At 37.1% G+C, this 21,455-nt stretch overlaps 2 protein-coding genes and 1 long non-coding RNA gene across 6 annotated transcripts in view; all 3 read right to left on the reverse strand.

Moving 5' to 3' along the window:
- Positions 1-20,527, reverse strand: part of LOC124256595 (multiple epidermal growth factor-like domains protein 6) — a 70,694-nt gene extending 50,167 nt beyond the window's left edge. The window contains exons 1-8 of one of the 2 annotated variants that reach the window (XM_046690574.1): positions 20,354-20,527; positions 19,852-19,912; positions 18,619-19,464; positions 18,147-18,431; positions 17,536-17,859; positions 17,205-17,320; positions 16,443-16,458; positions 15,026-15,873 (exon numbers count right to left, since the gene is read on the reverse strand). In XM_046690574.1, the coding sequence (XP_046546530.1) occupies positions 16,444-16,458; positions 17,205-17,320; positions 17,536-17,859; positions 18,147-18,431; positions 18,619-19,464; positions 19,852-19,903 (1,638 nt within the window). In that variant the 5' untranslated portion in view covers positions 19,904-19,912; positions 20,354-20,527 and the 3' untranslated portion in view covers positions 15,026-15,873; position 16,443. Of the gene's footprint in view, positions 1-15,025; positions 15,874-16,442; positions 16,459-17,204; positions 17,321-17,535; positions 17,860-18,146; positions 18,432-18,618; positions 19,465-19,851; positions 19,913-20,353 lie in introns of those variants that run through there. The other variant, XM_046690573.1, reaches the window with a different exon arrangement.
- On the reverse strand, positions 1,090-9,090 carry LOC124256597 (cell death abnormality protein 1-like). Of its 3 annotated transcripts, none has more exons than XM_046690578.1 (5): positions 8,763-9,090; positions 8,424-8,481; positions 7,712-8,107; positions 1,801-1,903; positions 1,090-1,376 (listed from the first exon to the last, which is right to left on the reverse strand). In XM_046690578.1, the coding sequence occupies exons 2-5, from the start codon at positions 8,473-8,475 to the stop codon at positions 1,301-1,303; spliced, it is 627 nt and encodes a 208-aa protein (XP_046546534.1). In that variant the 5' UTR covers positions 8,476-8,481; positions 8,763-9,090; the 3' UTR covers positions 1,090-1,300. The 3 variants fall into 3 exon arrangements, with proteins under 3 accessions (XP_046546534.1, XP_046546533.1, XP_046546535.1); XM_046690577.1 differs by having other exon boundaries at positions 8,723-9,090; XM_046690579.1 differs by having other exon boundaries at positions 7,769-8,107; positions 8,424-9,090.
- Positions 14,010-14,717, reverse strand: LOC124256598. The gene is made up of 2 exons (XR_006893001.1): positions 14,271-14,717; positions 14,010-14,170 (listed from the first exon to the last, which is right to left on the reverse strand). It is a non-coding gene; the product is annotated as an uncharacterized LOC124256598 (long non-coding RNA).
- Positions 20,528-21,455: the final 928 nt, after the last annotated feature.

A 21,455-nucleotide genomic window follows, 5' to 3' on the forward strand; every position in this document is an offset into this window, starting at 1 on the left:
CGGATCAGTCCCGAAGTATACCCCTATATATTTGTATGCCCCAGCGCGTGTCAAGTGGTGTCGTGGGAGGCAATCCTGTTCTCCTTAGTGCGCGGACTTTATAAATCTATTAACATGTCAGTGTTGGTTCCCTCCAGGAAATATAAACACATCTTAGTATGTGAATGTCACCCCATTATAGACCGTCGCTGTTTTGTAGTAGCGAACCCACGGGCCACATGACTGCGACAACAGGAAGAAGAGTACATGTATGTTTACACGGGCACTTATGGCCAGCTACAAGTAACATACAATCTGGGAAAGCTTGTCAGTCGGTGACATAGATCTTACAAATGTAATATGCACTAAAAGTATAACACTTTCGAAATGGGAGGTATACGCCTGTGTTTTCTTGCTTTGTCAAAAACTGAGATGTGAAATCAGTATTGTGTCCGTGGTTGTCAAGTGAGTACACAGCTGGACAAGACATAACAACACAATGGCAGAGGAAGAACAGAATGTATGTTCCAGCCATTGTTTCAGTTGTGTCGCTGATATTTGGTTTTATAGTGACGTAGGTTGCACCCTTTACCGACAGGGAGAAATACAAGATGACAGGTGTGATGCCCTCGTCACAAGTATGATGAAGACATGTGCTTAAGTATTTGTGTATCAACACACAAGCCTCCCAATCTCCACACCCGCACCCTCCCAACATCCTTCCACACACACGCTCTGTTTTGAGTAATAGTTAGTACTGACATGTGGCCTATATGCTGAAGATGCTTTATACTTGCTGCAATTCATCTTTAGATATGCTAATACGTTTCCCCCAGATTATAGGACGACCCATTTAGCTTCTGCAAGTCGTTATGTGTGCTTTCACAAAGCTGTTTGCGCACTTCCCTGATTCAAGTCATGTACTGGACCTTAGACCAACTGCATTCAGTATATAACATTCATTCCGCTGTTTGTAAAACAGACCTTGGTGGATTTGTTAATGCTGAAAGTTCTACAGATGACCTCTCCACAAATGTATGTATGCGTTTTATAACAGTTGTAGGTTTTGACCGACGGTATTCTCCTTACACAAGAATAAAAGGAAATATGTGTTGGATATAACATTACCCGTATTTAGTTTATTCGTCACCGTACAAAAACTGTTACAGGATCTGGTTGTTGATACACGACCTATTTTAGTTTCTTCGTCACCCTACAAGAACTATTACAGGATCTGGTTGTTGATACAAAATCACCAGCTCTTCCCATTGTTGTTAAACACATGTCAATGTACCCTTCATCATCAGTGTGTGGGGATGGACTAGATACATCTCTGGTTCTCTGTGTACGGTACACGTTGCAGATGATGATAAACATCTTCTGTTTCGTTGTCGTCGCTGCAACAAAAACATTTTAAATAATTTCACATTAAACCTAATATCAACAAATTTGTCATTGTTTTCTCTATCCAGGGAATGTCGATACCACCTACAGATCTCTGAAAACAAATCATATGTCGTTCATCTCAATACTGCGCATTTAGATGAACTCAAGTAGAGAACGGGTTTACTTTGGTTTACTTCAGCTAAACAAAACGGGGAACAGCTGAGAGAACATGAGATATGTTCTACTGCATTTTTAAACATAAATAAGGTTTATGCGAGAGTTGCAAGGATAGGTTTCCCTGTATTTTGTATTAACGTGAAAGATGCATGTTATTCTACATTATTGTTTGTTATGTGGGCTTGAAGAAAACCCATTTTGACACTATGCGAACAATTGGAGCCTATGTTTTGGCAAAACTTTCAACAACATACTTACCGTTTTGCATTAACAAACTTGATGAAAGACACATACAGTGTCACCAAGATGCAAAATGCTACGAACACTGACAACGCTAGCAGTCCAATGAAGAGACTTTCACCTGAACACAACAATGGCAGGCATTAATTTTACAAATACAACATTGTGTTTTGTCTTATTGAAAGTGTATGGCGTTTTAGGGGCGATTGGATAGCCTAATGGTTAAAGCGTTGGCTCGTCACGCCAAGGACTCGGGTTCGAATCCTCACATAGGTACAATGTGTGAAACCCATTTCTGGTGTCCTCCGAAGTGATGTTGCTGGAATATTGCTAAAAGCGGCGTAAAACCAAACTGGGTACATTTCAGAAGAATGGAAGCCTGAAAAAACGATGTAAATGTTGCTGATACAAATCATGATGTAAATGTTGCGGATAAAAATCATGATGTAAATGTTGAGTATACAAATCTTGATGTAACTGTTGCAGATACAAATCATGATGTAAATGTTGCTGATACAAATCAAGATGTAAATGTTGTTGATACAAATCATGATGTAAATGTTGCTGATACAAATAATGGTGTCAATGTTAATCATACAAATCATGATGTGAATGTTACTGATACAAATCATGATGTAAATGTTGCTGGTGCAAATCATGATGTAAATGTTGCTGGTGCAAATCATGATGTAAATGTTACTGATACAAATCATGATGCAATTGTTGCTGATACAAATCATGATGTTAATGTTGCTGATACAAATCATGATGTAAATGTTGCTGATACAAATCATGATGTAATTGTTGCTGATACAAATCATGATCTGAATGTTGTTGATACAAATCATGATGTGAATGTTGCTGATACAAATCATGACGTAATTGTTGCTGATACAAATCATGATGTAAATGCTGCGAATGCAATCATGATGTAAATGTTGCTGATACAAATAATGGTGTCAATGTTAATCATACAAATCATGATGTGAATGTTACTGATACAAATCAAGATGTAAATGCTGCGAATGCAATCATGATGTGAATGTTGCTGATACAAATCATGATGTAAATGTTACTGATACAAACTATGATGTAAATGTTGTTGATACAAATCATAATGTAAATGCTGCTGATACAAATCATGATGTAAATGCTGCGTATGCAATCATGATGTAAATGTTGCTGATACAAATCATGAAGTGAGTGTTGCTGATACAAATCATGATGTGAATGTTGCTGATACAAATCAAGATGTAAATGATGCTGATACAAATCTTGATGTAAATGTTGCAGATACAAATCATGATGTAAAAGTTGCTGATACAAATAATGGTGTAAATATTACTCATACAAATCATGATGTAAATGTTGCTGATACAAATCATGATGTAAATGTTGTTGATACAAATCATGATGTAAATGTTGCTGATATAAATAATGGTGTCAATGTTAATCATACAAATCATAATGTGAATGTTACTGATACAAATCATGATGTAAATGTTGCTGATACAAATCATGATGTAAATGTTGCAGATACAAATCTTGATGTAAATGTTGCAGATACAAATCATGATGTAAAAGTTGCTGATACAAATAATGGTGTAAATATTACTCATACAAATCATGATGTAAATGTTGCTGATACAAATCATGATGTAAATGTTGCTGATACAAATCATGATGTAAATGTTGCTGATACAAATCAAGATGTAAATGTTGTTGATACAAATCATGATGTAAATGTTGCTGATACAAATCATTATGTAAATGTTGCTGATACAAATAATGGTGTCAATGTTAATCATACAAATCATGATGTGAATGTTACTGATACAAATCATGATGTAAATGCTGCGAATGCAATCATGATGTTAATGTTGCTGATACAAATCATGATGTAAATGTTGTTGATACAAACCATGATGTAAATGTTGCTGATACAAATCATGATGTAAATGTTGCTGATACAAATCATGATGTAAATGTTGTTGATACAAATCATGATGTAAATGTTGCTGGTGCAAATCATGATGTAAATGTTGCTGGTGCAAATCATGATGTAAATGTTGCTGATACAAATCATGATGTAATTGTTGCTGATACAAATCATGATGTTAATGTTGCTGATACAAATCATGATGTAAATGTTGCTGATACAAATCATGATGTAATTGTTGCTGATACAAATCATGATCTGAATGTTGTTCATACAAATCATGATGTAAATGCTGCAAATGCAAATCATGATGTAAATGTTGCTGATACAAATAATGGTGTCAATGTTAATCATACAAATCATGATGTGAATGTTACTGATACAAATCATGATGTAAATGCTGCGAATGCAATCATGATGTAAATGTTGCTGATACAAATCATGATGTAAATGTTACTGATACAAATCATGATGTAAATGCTGCGAATGCAATCATGATGTAAAAGTTGCTGATACAAATCATGAAGTGAGTGTTGCTGATACAAATCATGATGTGAATGTTGCTGATACAAATCAAGATGTAAATGATGCTGATACAAATCATGATGTAAATGTTGCTGATACAAATCATGATGTAAATGTTGTTGGTACAAATCATGATGTAAATGTTGCTGATATAAATAATGGTGTCAATGTTAATCATACAAATCATGATGTGAATGTTACTGATACAAATCATGATGTAAATGCTGCGAATACAATCATGATGTTAATGTTACTGATACAAATCATGATGTAAATGTTGTTGATACAAACTATGATGTAAATGTTGTTGATACAAACTATGATGTAAATGTTGTTGATACAAATCATAATGTAAATGTTGCTGATACAAATCATGATGTAAATGCTGCGAATGCAATCATGATGTAAAAGTTGCTGATACAAATCATGAAGTGAGTGTTGCTGATACAAATCATGATGTGAATGTTGCTGATACAAATCAAGATGTAAATGATGCTGATACAAATCATGATGTAAATGTTGCTGATACAAATCATGATATAAATGTTGTTGATACAAATCATGATGTAAATGTTGCTGATATAAATAATGGTGTCAATGTTAATCATACAAATCATGATGTGAATGTTACTGATACAAATCATGATGTAAATGCTGCGAATACAATCATGATGTTAATGTTGCTGATACAAATCATGATGTAAATGTTGTTGATACAAACTATGATGTAAATGTTGTTGATGCAAACTATGATGTAAATGTTGTTGATACAAATCATGATGTAAATGTTGCTGATACAAATTATGATGTCAATGTTGCTGATACAAATCATGATGTAAATGCGGCTGATACAAATCATGATGTAAATGTTGCTGAAACAAATCAAGATGTAAATGCGGCTGATAGAAATCATGATGTAAATGTTGATGATACAAATCATGAAGTGAGTGCTGCTGATACAAATCATCATGTGAATGTTGCTGATACAAATCATGATGTAACTGATGCTAATGCAAATCATGATGTAACTGATGCTAATGCAAATCATGATGTAAAAGTTGCTGATTCAAATCATGATGTAAAAGTTGCTGATACAAATCATGATCTAATTGTTGCTGATTCAAATCATGATGTAAAAGTTGCTGATACACATCTTGATGTAAATGTTGCTGATACAAATCATGATGAAAATGTTGCTGATACAAATGATGATGTAAATGTTGTTGATACAAACTATCATCTAAATGTTGCTGATACAAATCATGATGTAAATGTTGCTGATACAAATCATGATGTAATTGCGGTTGATACAAATCATGATGTAATTGTTGCTGATACAAATCATGATGTAATTGCTGCGAATGCAAACATGATATAAATGTTGTTGATACAAATCATGAAGTGAGTGTTGCTGATACAAATCATGATGTAACTGATGCTAATGCAAATCATGATGTAATTGTTGCTGATTCAAATCATGATGTAAAAGTTGCTGATACAAATCATGATGTATTTGTTGCTGATAGAAATCATGATGTAAATGTTACTGATACACATCATGATGTAAATGTTGCTGATACAAATCATGATGTAAATGTTGCCGATACAAATCATGATGTAAATGCTGTGAATGCAATCATGATGTGAATGTTGCTGATACAAATCATGATATACATGTGGCAGATACAAATCATGATGTAACTGATGCTAATGCAAATCATGATGTAAAAGTTGCTAATTCAAATCATGATGTAATTGTTGCTGATTCAAATCGTGATGTAAAAGTTGCTGATACAAATCATGATGTAATTGTTGCTGATTCAAATCATTATGTAAAAGTTACTGATACACATCATGATGTAAATGTTGCTGATACAAATCATAAAGTAAATGTTGCCGATACAAATCATGATGTAAATATTGTTGATACAAACTATGATGTGAATGTTGTTGATACAAATCATGATGTAAATGTTGCTGATACAAATCATGATGTAAATGTGGCAGATACAAATCATGATGTAAATGTTGCTGATAGAAATCATGATGTAATTGTTGCTGATACAAATCATAATATAAATGTTACTGATACAAACTATGATGTAAATGTTGCTGATACAAATCATAATGTAAAAGTGGCTGGTACAAATCATAATGTAAATGTTGCTGATACAAATCATGATGTAAATGTTGCTGATACAAACAATGATTTAAATGTTGCTGATACAAATCATAATGTAAATGTTGCTGATACAAATCATGATGTAAATGTTGCTGATACAAATCATGATGTAGGTGTTGCTGATACAAATCATGATGTAAATGTTGCTGATACAAATCATGATGTAAATGTTGCTGATACAAATCATGATGTAAAATTGCTGCGAATGCAAACATGATATAAATGTTGTTGATACAAATCATGAAGTGAGTGTTGCTGATACAAATCATGATGTGAATGTTGCTGATACAAATCATGATGTAAATGTTGCTGATACAAATCATGATGTAAATGTTGCTGATAGAAATCATGATGTAATTGTTGCTGATACAAATCATGATGTAAATGTTACTGATACAAACTATGATGTAAATGTTGTTGATACAAATCATAATGTAAAAGTTGCTGATACAAATCATAATGTAAATGTTGCTGATACAAATCATGATGTAAATGTTGCTGATACAAATCATGATGTAAATGTTGCTGATACAAATCATGATGTAAATGTTGCTGATACAAATCATGATGTAATTGCTGCGAATGCAAACATGATATAAATGTTGTTGATACAAATCATGAAGTGAGTGTTGCTGATACAAATCATCATGTGAATGTTGCTGATACAAATCATGATGTAAATGTGGCAGATACAAATCATGATGTAACTGATGCTAATGCAAATCATGATGTAAAAGTTGCTGATACAAATCATGATGTAATTGTTGCTGATACAAATCATGATGTAAATGTTGCTGATACAAATCATGATGTAAATGTTACTGATACAAATCATGATGTAAATGTTGCTGATACAAATCATGATTTAAATGTTGCTGATACAAATCATGATATAACTGAAGCTAATACAAATCATGATCTGAATGTTGTTGATACAAATCATTATGAAATGTTACTGATACAAATCATGATGTAAATGTTGCTGATACAAATCATGATGTAAATGTTACTGATACAAATCATGATGTAATTGTTGCTGATACAAATCGGTTAACAAACTTTGTAGGACATTACGAGACCATACTGTTTGAAAATGAGTTGACCAGGAAATTGTATGATCAGCTGGCAGTTCAAGGCCACTGTGAGAACTATTTGGAGACTGAATAGCCATAACAGAAGAAACATTTTGTCTGGCAAGTGCGGATTTCTTGCGGCCACGACGTAAAAGATACCAAATGTCAGAATGTTAATCGTGATACAAACAGACCTAGATTAATGCCTACCTGTCTTATCATCACATGTCCCTGTCAACCTGTTACATGACGAGCAAACAAATGAACATGTCTTACAGTCAGTCCCGTAGTAGGAGTCTACACATCCAGACACACAGGATGAACCCAGCTGACAATATCCTCCATCACAACCACCTGGACATGCTGTACAGTTACCTCCTGGACTGTCACATGGTATGTTGCAGCCACGACCTTGGTATCCTAGGACACAGCCGTCTGTGCAGTTTTCACTACCACTGTTTGAAGTAATGCACGTGTTATTTCTGCAGTTCTTGCTGCACGCAGACCTGCATTTCTGGTCGTAGTATCCACGGTCACAGTCGGTGGTGCAGTAGCCTGTCGTGTTGTCACAGTCTGAGCAGTGCTGGTGGTGACGGCACCGTGTGGCTGTAAACGGAATGGAACAAAAACCCGTTAGTTATCCCAGAATTTTCGTATGTTTCAACATTGTCCATGATCAACATTTTACATTTTTGGAATATAATATTGACTATTTAGTGCATAAAATAACAAAGTGTAGATATACCAGCGGAGATGACCATGGCTGCATATAAAGATTGGTCAATACATCATATTTGCTTCAGACACAAGTCAACATTTTCTCTTCAAACACATCTGCTGTGTATTGAAGACATGCTTAAAAGTGTTGTATCAAACACGAGACTGTGCTCATTATTATTTTATAAACCTTTAACACCCTCACCTGCTGAACAAATGGCCAGGCAACCAAAGGAGAACCACATCAACAAGTCCATAGGGCTCTGAGAAATACAACATACGTTCTTTCAATAAACACAAACATATTTTATAGAAGTAAACAGGGCAAAACACATGCCGTACACAAGAATGATGACCCATTGACGCAGTACATCATTACACAAAGTATATACAGTTCAGATATGAATTGTTCTATTGTTTAAATATTAGAACGATAGTATATGCTTTGGAGCTGTTTAATCTATTCACTAAAAAACATATGCTAATGTTATTCACAATTCTTACCACACTGACGAAAACATTACACGGAGAGAGGTGTTTATACTTGCTGTTTCAGGCGACGACCTTCAAGTAACACCACAATGAATACTGACACTCACACAACCAGTCTGAAACTAAACCGTCCCAATGTTCATGACGGACATAGCTGTGTTTCTAATACGAGGAAGCTGATATCTGATAAATATATTTTGGCGACAGAAGGAAATATTTTCTCAGCGTAAATAATAACATCCCTTAACAGCTCTACACAGGGTTCATTAATGATAAAAGTCTCGTTGTTACTTTGTCGGTGAATACACTGTAGCAGTCATAACATTTCCGAGTCCCGTGCTGGGATTCGAACCACGGACCTTCTGATCCGAAATCGACGTCCAGCTACAACATTGATCATGTCTAATAAAAAGACTATGTGTAAGCAACATATCTGTAGCCATGTGTCGAATACTACAAGTAAATCCTGCTGTCTTCAATCATGTGTCCCTTGGGTAAAACACGTTAGTAAGTCCAGCGTTCCTGGGTTGCTCGAATTGTAAGCTGTTGGCAAACAAATTGTAATAATTAAAGCCGATTGACTACGTATGTTGATTGGAATGGCAAACGAATTGTAATAATTAAAATTAAAAGCTGGTTGACCGTGTATGTTAACGAATTCTAATAATTAAATCCAGTGACCGCGTATGTTGACTGGAATGGCAAACGAATTGTACTAATTAAAGCTAGTTGACCTTGTATGTTGACTGGAATGGCAAACAAACTGTAATATTTAAAGCTAGTTGACCTTGTATGTTGACTGGAATGGTAAACAAATTGTAATAATTAAAGCTGGTTGACCTTGTATGTTGACTGGAATGGCAAATGAATTGTAATAATTAAAGCTAGTTGACCTTGTATGTCGTCAGCTGAACACTAATACCTATAGTCAGATGACTTCCAGCCGATGGTTTGTTCTAGGATATAACACTGTACTTAAACCATGTATAAATGTGATAAGCGAGAGTAAGTGAGTTTAGTTTTACGTCTCTTTAGCAATATTTCAGTATTATTATGGGCTTCAAACATTGTGCCCATGTGGGGAATGAAACCGGGTTTTCGGCGTGATGAGCAAACGCTTCGACGACTATACTACCCCTCCACAGCCATTAAGAACATTTAGATCCACGAATCGACAAACTCTCGAAACTGTCATTGAATGTTGATGAGACCAGTTGCACGGAGCTTGGGTCATCAAACAGATGTCTGTGTAAGTTCAATGTTAGATGCTCCCAGCTGCACGGAGCTTGGGTCATCAAACACATGCCTGTGTAAGTTCAATGTTAGATCCTCCCAGCTGCACGGAGCTTGGGTCATGAAACAGATGTCTGTGTAAGTTCAATGTTGGATGCTCCAAGCTGCACGGAGCTTGGGTCATCAAACAGATGTCTGTGTAAGTTCAATGTTAGATGCTCCAAACTGCACGGAGCTTGGGTCATCAAACAGATGTCAGTGTAAGTTCAATGTTGGATGCTCCAAGCTGCACTGAGCTTGGGTCATCAAACACATGTCTGTGTAAGTTCAATGTTAGATCCTCCAAGCTGCACGGAGCTTGGGTCATCAAACATATGCCTGTGTAAGTTCAATGTTGGATGCTCCAAGCTGCAAGGAACTTGGGTCATCAAACAGATGCCTGTGTAAGTTCAATGTTAGATGCTCCCAGCTGCACGGAGCTTGGGTCATTAAACAGATGCCTGTGTAAGTTCAATGTTAGATGCTCCAAGCTGCACGGAGCTACGGTCATCAAACGTATGCCTATGTAAGTTCAATGTTAGATAGATATTCTTTATTTCCTCCAGTGAATGAAGATACAATGTGATATGATATACTGACATGCAGATCAGAAACAGGGGAATACAGATAGTTACAAACAGTTTACAAAGAAATGTTTCCAGTTGTTAACAGTTGTACATACATTGGTCATACATTCAAGCCATACATTATCATCAAGGGATAGACAATATTCCGTTGGAAGTCCTCCGAGTAAGAAACATAGAATCAATTCTTCATCATTGTTCCAAAGGCTAGAAAACGTATTTACATCTACTCTGTCAATAATTGATTCGATAAGAAGATCTCTGACGGCTTGTCAGCTCGCAGTACATAAAACATGTTTGACAATATCGTAGGCAAATGTGCCACATATACACTCTTTGATTGGATACGCAGAGTACTAATTTGCACCAAGTTTGCAATACAGTGAAATAGATCAGGTCGTAGGATCGACATTTGCCATAATCTATGTATATTCTGGTCTCGCACTGAATAGTATCTATGTTGATTTTCCCTTGACGTTAACTCTTTACATATATGGATATTTTCAGCATCATGAATTGTTTTCGTAATATGGACATTCCATTGTGCTTTATTAGGAAAGCTGGCAGACACAATGTATGTATTTACATAACCTGTCAGGTCGTATTTATATGTTAATAGTAGCATGTGGTAGATAGGGATTTTGTACTTTTAGCTTCTTTCATAACATGAGTCAAGTAAGAATTGACTAAGTTTAAAGTTTAAGACATTCTTGAATACAAAGTTTAAATTACCTCTACATAATTTGCCAAGGAACATAAGACAACGTTTTTCTATGTATGCTTGGACTGATAGTAAATTTAAACAGTCTCGTGCGACAACTGTCGAAGAACATTTAGAGAGCCCCTGGATGTGTTTTACAGAAGAAAGATTGAGCTCGTTCAAGTATTTCATACTCTTTTAGATGTTAGTTTACACCATAATTCACAAGCAAACAGGGCACATGGTAACATAACTCTGTTCCAGACTCCACAAGCAGACATGGGGTTTAGACCACCAAAGAACAAACCATTGCAGCGATTTGTGCTGACTAACATTCTAAGTTTATCACATGATTTTGAGTACGCACTAAAGTTGAAGATGCAGTGGTTATATACAAGCCAGCATACACAACAAGATCTTTTGAGTTACAATCTTCTCCCCAATGTAAAATGATGGACATGTATGTTTTGGGTATTACCAAACAATAAGAATACACTTTGTCGGCATTATATTTAAGATGCCATTTGCAAGAGTACTCAAACACACATTTAGTGCACACTGTAGGCCATCTATGGCTCCACTTACAATAGTTGTGTCATCTGCTAATAAGATACCTGGCACATTACCCCCATGGAAGACTTAAACCGTGTTGTAATGATTCTAGTGCGTATAATAGGTCATTAATATACAATGAAAATAAACCAAGCTGACAAAACACATCCTTGACCAACACCTTGTTTTACAGGAAATGGAGCAGATGCAACTCCCCTATTTTAACACAAGACTGCATTGAAGTATATTTAGTACGTAAGATACGCCACAGTTTACCATTATAACAAAGTGATGGAGTTTATAAAATAATCCATTAAGCCATATTCTATCAAAGGCCTTCTCGTTGTCTAGAAAGACACAATACACTGGTGAGTTTCTTTCCCTGTAATAAGCTATACTTTCTAACAGTGTTAATGCAGCTGTTTCAGCGCCAGCACCTTTACGGAATCCAAATTGATACTTGTGCGGGAAAGGTTTACTGTGGCAACACCAACACGTCTCTTTAGCAATATTTCAGTATTATTATGGGCTTCAAACATTGTGCCCATGTGGGGAATGAAACCGGGTTTTCGGCGTGATGAGCAAACGCTTCGACGACTATACTACCCCTCCACAGCCATTAAGAACATTTAGATCCACGAATCGACAAACTCTCGAAACTGTCATTGAATGTTGATGAGACCAGTTGCACGGAGCTTGGGTCATCAAACAGATGTCTGTGTAAGTTCAATGTTAGATGCTCCCAGCTGCACGGAGCTTGGGTCATCAAACACATGCCTGTGTAAGTTCAATGTTAGATCCTCCCAGCTGCACGGAGCTTGGGTCATGAAACAGATGTCTGTGTAAGTTCAATATTGGATGCTCCAAGCTGCACGGAGCTTGGGTCATCAAACAGATGTCTGTGTAAGTTCAATGTTAGATGCTCCAAACTGCACGGAGCTTGGGTCATCAAACAGATGTCAGTGTAAGTTCAATGTTGGATGCTCCAAGCTGCACTGAGCTTGGGTCATCAAACACATGTCTGTGTAAGTTCAATGTTAGATCCTCCAAGCTGCACGGAGCTTGGGTCATCAAACATATGCCTGTGTAAGTTCAATGTTGGATGCTCCAAGCTGCAAGGAACTTGGGTCATCAAACAGATGCCTGTGTAAGTTCAATGTTAGATGCTCCCAGCTGCACGGAGCTTGGGTCATTAAACAGATGCCTGTGTAAGTTCAATGTTAGATGCTCCAAGCTGCACGGAGCTAGGGTCATCAAACGTATGCCTATGTAAGTTCAATGTTAGATGCTCCAAGCTGCACGGAGCTTGGGTCATCAAACACATGTCTGTGTAAGTTCAATGTTAGATGCTCCCATCTCATTAACATGTAACTTGGTGTGTGTCTTTTTCCGAGAAGCCAGATTTTAATATGCACATTTTTTGTTTCAATTCTTGAGTCATGTTGTATATCATTTTTTTATTCTCGACAGTGATCAGTTTCATATTCCCTTCTCGAAAGGGAAACATTGCTACCTATGTAATAGTTTCACCTTCCCGTCCTTCCCAGATTTACAGAGTACACAACCATAGAAATACAGCAGACATACTCCTGTATAAACACCGATGTCCTCACGTGGTTTATATATCAGAACAACTATACCCTCCTCGTGATATTAATCACTGGATGTTTTCTGGTTCAGACCAGATTATTTACAATATCCTGAACCTACTGCAGAGTGTGGCGTAAAACAATAAGCGAACAAAGTTCAACAACAAACAACCCAGTAACTTGCTGTATTTTAAGGTGTTGTTCATCCACGCCCAAACCTCCCACTTATATTGAAGTGACTTGTAGAACGTTCGGATCATTTGATTTAAATAACAATAATAACATCGGTCCTTACGTCAGCGAGTCCTATACGTTAAATCTCATATTACAACTGAAAAACTTAAATGCATTTACAAGGCAATGTGGTTTGCCAAACCGACATTCGCCAATTGGTATTAAGTTATCTTACTGAACGTTCGAGTTATTGATTCCAGTCATAGTTATGTGTACACACAAGCATGATTTCAATACATTCTTTCATCGTTACAGTTTGTCATGGTTCACTTCCTTTCACGCCTGGCGTCAGCCTCGACACTCAGGTCTAAACATCTCTGGTTTTCCCTGGAAGTTCCTTTGTGTGTAAGAGAACTCAAACAGAGCAGTTGTGATTTGAATACATTTTACTGACAAGGACAAAAGGAATGTACTACAATGGCATTGAAACGTATAAAACTTTGCCTGCATCTATACAGAAATATGACTTTACGTTTATGAAGTTCGTTGCACCTCACGTTGTACTTGAATGCATATTGCATGCAAAAAGCTTACATTACGTATACCAAAGCTTACAATACATATACCAAAGCTTACATTACGTATACCAAAGCTTACATTAGAGATACCAAAGCTTATATTACAGATACCAAAGCGTATATTACAGATACCAAAGCTTACATTACATATACCAAAGCTTATATTACATATACCAAAGCTTATATTTCATATACCAAAGCTTATATTACATACACCAAAGCTTATATTACATATACCAAAGCTTATATTACATATACCAAAGCTTATATTACATATACCAAAGCTTATATTACATATACCAAAGTTTATGTCTTATACCACAAGCTTATATTTTATACACCAAAGCTTATATTTCATACACCAAAGCTTATACAGGCAGTATAACAAAGCTTAGTCACATTACTGTACAGCAGACATATTACAGTGTTATATTATACATCTGTCCATGGGTCATGTGACTGATATACGGGCAGAAACTAACATGAAGCTGGTCACCTTGTGATAAGATGGACCATCTCGGTATCACATTTGTATGATCATCGATAGATCCAGTACAACTGCTCAAAGGCGCTTTGTTTTCCCTCGATTTAATTGGATGTCCATAACAACGGATAGACCGATTGATCGATATCGCTTTTTTACTGAATACATATACCACATCACAACGGCAGATCGTATTTTCAATCTCAACAACATACAGGCGCACTGAGTTAATGTGGCTTTCCCATCCTTACGAGGTACCCATTCACAGCTGGGAGGACTGGGACACATAGTCACAGCACTTCACGTTGCTGTACCCGCAACTAGGTGTTTGCATGTATTCATGTGGCCACCATCTGGTCATCTACCATCGGGGGTTCTTTTAAGTGCACATGGTTGTGTACTGTACACTACAGTAGTTGAATCTGAGTTGTTTACACCCGGTAACAGGTGGTCTGATCCCGGCACTTAGACAGCTCGCTGGATTACTAGCCTGGCGCCTTAGACACACGCGCGCCCCTGTACATGAATGTACATGATGTTTTTGAAGTATGATCCTATTAGGTATATGTATTCAGTAAAACAGCGATGTATCGAATTATTCCAGCGGTGTATCAAATATTTTACAAAAATACATTAAAATATATTTATTACTTTACCAAAATAAATGTAACTGCATGGAATATTTTACAGAAATAATTCTTAATGTATCTAATACTTAATGTATCTAATACTTTTCCAAAATGAATGCAAATGTATCAAATATTTTACGGAAATATATTTACGTATAAAAACGTAAATGTCTCAAATATTATGCAAACATAAATGTAAATGTAACAAATATTTCTCAAAAATATTCGGTAAATGTCTTTTGGAAAAGAACCTATCCCCGTGGTGATCAAAGCAGTGATTTCGGCAACAAGCTCCCCCCGACATCCCACCTCTATTTTCGTCAGTTTCTTCATGCATTATTCATCAGATATTGTATGCACAATTGTTTGTCTGGTATCACAAGAGCATACATTATTGTTCTAATGTCCTTCAGCGACTGTAAGGTATACTCAAATCCCTCCTTGTATATCTACATGATGCTTTGTGGCCAGCAGATTCACGTCCTTCATCAACGAAGTTATCAGACACAGGAGTCATCGATGACGTCATAGTGGGGGGATATCAACGTTCTCTGGTGACCGAGACGATTCATGTCTGGGTGTAAGGTAGGGCTGCACAATCCTGTTGGGATACAGTCAAAGCATTAGTCATAATCTTTGCCAAGTCGAGGTACTGAAAATCTCCAAATATATTTTACATTGCAATTGTCTGACATGGACGTGTGTTAATGATCCTGGTAAATCATGATATCCCTAAAAGTGGGGCTAATAGTGGGGGTGTATGTATGGCCTTACATGACATACCTAAATGTGGGGCTAATAGTGGGGGTGTATGTATGGCCTTACATGACATACTTAGAAGTGTATGTATAGTGTACCTCACTCGCAGCTTAATAGTGGGGGTGTATGTATGGCCTTACATGACATACCTAGAAGTGGGGCTAATAGTGGGGATGTATGGCCTTACATGACATCTCTACAAGTAAGCTTTGTGGATCCCAGTGTTTTAGCTTACTGTTTTCGTTTATTCCAATACATTCAGTCTAAAGAATACAAACACCATTTTACAAAATAATGTAATGGTGCAACTTCTTACGAAACTGATTTATACTTTTCGAACTATTCGAGACATTATGCACAAATATTTCAATATTTGAATTTCAATATTGTATCAATTTCCTCAGAACTCACCTCATATTCCAGTAGTCTGAAACGAAAGGACATTACATATTTCAGACACTTCAACCAAATAGTTTTATGGTAGTCATTTTGGAATATATGCTGTATCATATTTAATGTTTATTGTAAGGATGATATTCAGACTGCATATTGCCACACACTCAGCTGCTGACACGTATGAATGAGCAGAGCAATATTCCACAAATAGCAACACAGGGGACACCAGAAATAGGCTTCACTCATGCATCCATGGCGAGCTCGAGTCTTGGTGTGACGAGCAAGCGCTGTAACTACCAGTCTACCCCAATGTCGCCTATGAACATTACCAGTAAACATCCATGTCGAGCTGGTCTCGAGGTGTGACGACAAGCGTCTGTAACTACCAGACACAAGTCTACCCTAATGCAATGGCTATGAACATTACCAGTAAACATCCATGTCGAGCTCGACCAAGCGCTGTAACTTCTACCCCAATGTCGGCTATGAATAGTAAACATCCAGAGAGTCTCGAGTCTTGGTGTGTGACGAGCAAGCGCTGTAACTACCAGTCTACCCCAACTATGAACATTACCAGTAAACATCCATTTCGAGTCTTGTGTGACGAGCGACTCGCTGTAACTACCAGTCTACCCCAATGCCGCCTATGAACATTACTCAATCAACAACCTAACATGTGGACGTGTGAAACCCCTCATAGAATACATGCTAGTTTATAAAGGAAGAAGTAATTACCCTTCCATAGAACGTGCACCAAGAGTATATAACCCTTCTCACCTCTGACAGTCTTGCGTCGTCGTACACTAACGGTACACCAACGAAAACTAACGGTACACCAACCAAAGAGCCTCCGATAATAATAGCGATAGAAGTGAAGGTGATCCCTGTAATGTCTGGAAATAAAGTAGAAATTAGCATGGTGTGACATAACTTACATTCCATCTTAAAATCATCAGTAGCTACACTGACTATAATATATAGTATGTTTCCATCTGTAAGCTAATTTCATAGTCTTGGCAATGAGATTAATGATAACATTTAAACATAACTGTTAAATATGTAATGTCATAAACTGATTGATCTTTTCTAATAGGAATATATGTCGTACCTTTAGGTTGTGATGCAACAATCAGTATATCGACTTCTCGTCCGCCGAAAGCCACAGTGAATGTATAAACCCCAAAGTCTTCATCACCAATGTTGGCAATTGTGAATGTATACCCGAACAGTTTTGACATCAACGTGTCCATAGTAAGGTTGTACTTTTTCTTGTCTGTGATATCCTTGGGATTATCATGTCTTTCAAACTGTAATTTCGTTATAACAGGCTCAGGGTATGCACACAATGTGAACTTTATTTTTCCAGATGGGTCTTTCCCGTCAGTTGGGGTTTCAATTTCACAATCTTTAACATCTTGTTTCTTTGGAATCGCTGAAAATACATAATTACAGGTCTATGTGAATCGACAATGTCTTAGGTACGTAGTTAATGGTTGGCTGTCATTGTTAACGTACTGAATATGCAGACAAGGATACAACTATTTTCCGTAACGTGTAAAATAAACTATTTCATAACAGTCTATACGCTAATGTCTACTCAGTGACACAGCATCTACATCCGAGGTTATAGACCAATCTATATGCCTCCCTTCATTGGATTATACGGGTCATACAAGAAAAACAATTAGGTGATATAAGAACACAGAACGGTATATTTACCAATCAGCTCAGCCACGTGTAATTGTTTGTCAGATGAAGTCCCAGTGAAGTTTGTCGCTTGACAGGAATACCTCCCAAGCTGGGAACAACTGTGGACACGTATAACACGTTCATACAGAGTGTTATTCTTCCTGAACATGGCCAGCGTGGTGTTTCCTGTGTGTACCAGGGATACGTCTGGTGGTGGGCATCCTTGAACCACACACTGGAATGTGACAGTTTCATTGATGCCAACGGTGGTGTTTTTCATCCCGTTTACCTTCATATCTACTACGTCGGCCACATCTGAAACATGGAAACACATGGAACTGACGTAATGTAGACATATATACACATGTATATAATCTGGAAGGTCTTACACTGGGTTTAATCAAGCACTAGAACATTATTCTGTCTGCATAAGGTATACCAGAAAGCTCAAGCATTTTGTAATTACTTTCACATTTCATGTTTCACGTAAATTGACACTTACCATCAATACATGTGGTGTTACAATATTCTCCAAAGAAACCAGAAGCACATCCTGTCTCACAAGACCCATCGTCACCCCTGCAGGTGAGATCAGAACAATGTCCGGGGCATGCTTTACAATGTCGTCCATAGTATCCAGGAATGCACCTTCCTTTACAAGCACCTGTTTGTGTGCATGCAGCATCCATGCATTTAGTGTTACACCGATGCGAGCACTGTGGACCGTACCAGCCAGCTCTGCATCCATGGATACAGACACCATTTGTCCAGTTACAGGAAGACGGGTTTGTCTTTGGCGGCTCTACAGTGGAACTGAGGCAGGTATCACTGCAATTTCTACTACAAAAAATACCATAAAACCCTTCAATACAACGCTGAAAACAAAAGAATTGACATGATCCTCCTACGCAGTGATTGCAGGAAAACTCGCAGTTTGGACCACCGTATGACTGTTGACATTCACTGCATTGACCTGTGCTCCCGTTACAGGATTTACATCTACTTGAACACGTCTTACAGTCATTGCCGTAGTAGGAGTCTACACATCCAGACACACAGGATGAGCCCAGTTGACAATACCCTCCATCACAACCACCTGGACATGCTGTACAGCTACCTCCTGGACTGTCACATGGTATGTTGCACCCAGTGCCAGAATAACCTTGCACACAACCCTCGGTGCACGCATCATTGCCATTGCTTGACATTTCGCATGTCTTATTTCTACAGTTCTTGCTGCAAACTGACTTGCATCTCTGGTCGTAGTATCCACGGTCACAGTCGGTGATGCAGTAGCCTGTCGTGATGTCACACTCTGAACAGTGCTGGTTGTCATGGCACCATGTGGCTGTTTAAACAGAATGGAACTATTACAAGTGAGGTATCCCGGTAATTACCACTTCCTTACATTCGTTATCATTGTATTCATGCCACCGGTTACATTTGGTTATACCAACTAATATAATCATAACTATACCAAACTAAGTTTGGCAACACACCGAACAATTGTCTATGTTCAACATGATACAGCATGATACAATGGACATCTAGTTAGCAAAACATTAGCAAAACTGTATCAGACTAAGACAGATCGCCTCAGCAGCCCACGTTGTCTTTTGGCAGAGAGAAGAAATGCATATATATATACTTGGATATAAAGTTTATTGGATTTGCTAGTACAGATAAATAACCATATAATATATATTTATATAATAATTATGAAGAATGCATTTACCGAACGTGGAAACAGTGAGTAGTGATGTGCAGAGATTGGTCAACACAGACATCTTTGTCTTCTGAAACAAAGTAACACCTTATCTGATGAACATTGGAGACAAGACTTAGGAATTTAACGTTGCGACTTTAAACTAGTAGAAACAATGCAACGATATGACGTTTTGAAATGGTTGTTTTGTTGATTAGTTCACGAACACCTAAACATATGCTACATATTACATTTATCGTTGAGGGGGTGGCGGGGTAACCCGGATGAGAAAGCTTCTGAGGAATGTGTGAAGACACTGGAATACTGTTACGGGCAACGTACAACCAGATTCATCATATTTGACGCCATGATCCGGCGTGTCTATGTGGTGTATCCTGTATACACATTGTCCGGTAATGTATGTTATGAAAAAGACAAGTGGTATTGACTACTCGCTGGTACAGAAGTATCCTGTATAAACATTATGCGGTAATGTATGTTATGAAACAGACAAGTAGTATTCAATACTCACTTGTACATAAGTATGGCTGCCACGTGAAGTTATAGTGATTCACGGCAGCTGTTGCTGACATCGTCTCTCGAACTGTATGTATTACAACACTACAAGTTTCATCTTCCAGTAAATGAGGAAGACGAGAATCTATGATGAAAATAAATACTAGTTATGTATACAGCTGCACCCATATGCAGACAATAAGACAATGGTTTGTCAACGACATAAAGTTCTCATCAATCACTACCTTAATACACTGAATCCCATTTAACAGCAATAATATTACATTTGCTTTGCTCATGTAAACATCATAATAATCAGAATGCTTTAGTATACTTATCACCAATGATGTTATTCATCAGATCGTTATCACTAACAGATACTATCTTTGTTTCAGGTATGTGTCATTAATTAATTCAATCATATTTTGCTACTGACAAAAAATAGTTAATAATGAGACAGTACAAAACAGGTCCATACCGGGTTCCTCGAATATTAATGAATCTAGTTGCACGAGAAAGGAGGAAAGGACGCTTATTTGTTTCAAATGCCTTTGATGTTCACAATACAATACTATTTAGATATGGTTTTGGTTGTATTTGGCTATCACAGACAGTTGGAAATGCAAATATGTTTATTAAACAGTTTCGTATGCGGGCTATTGATATGTTTAAGCAGGAATGGCATTTAACTATTAATGAAAGTTCTAGATATGATTCATATCGTCAATTTAAGTCGTTGCTTGAGCCAGAGCGTTATCTTGCTCACCTTCAATGCAGAAATATTCGCAATGTTTTCATACGATTTAGATTAGGCCTTAATGATTTATTAATGAACCGTGGAAGATATGTCTCTATTGTCTTCTTTACTTTCCAGCAAAGAACCTCCAAAACAACACAAAGTTGCTATATTTATCTACAATGCATTTTTGTTAAGAAAAGAATTGATTAGTTAGAAAGTTGATTATATATGCCATTGTCAAGATGTATCTCTTTTGTATATAGGCCTATCGCCTTTCATACAATAAAGAATTGAATTGAATTGCGGGGATCATGGCATTGCTACAGCTCGAAGCACCATTCAACTCCTGACATATTCATTACTTCATAAATCCACCGCA

The sequence above is a fragment of the Haliotis rubra genome, unplaced genomic scaffold, assembly GCF_003918875.1.
Source record: "Haliotis rubra isolate DU_JTF1 unplaced genomic scaffold, ASM391887v1 Scf630, whole genome shotgun sequence".
Classification (NCBI taxonomy): Eukaryota; Metazoa; Mollusca; class Gastropoda; order Lepetellida; family Haliotidae; genus Haliotis; species Haliotis rubra.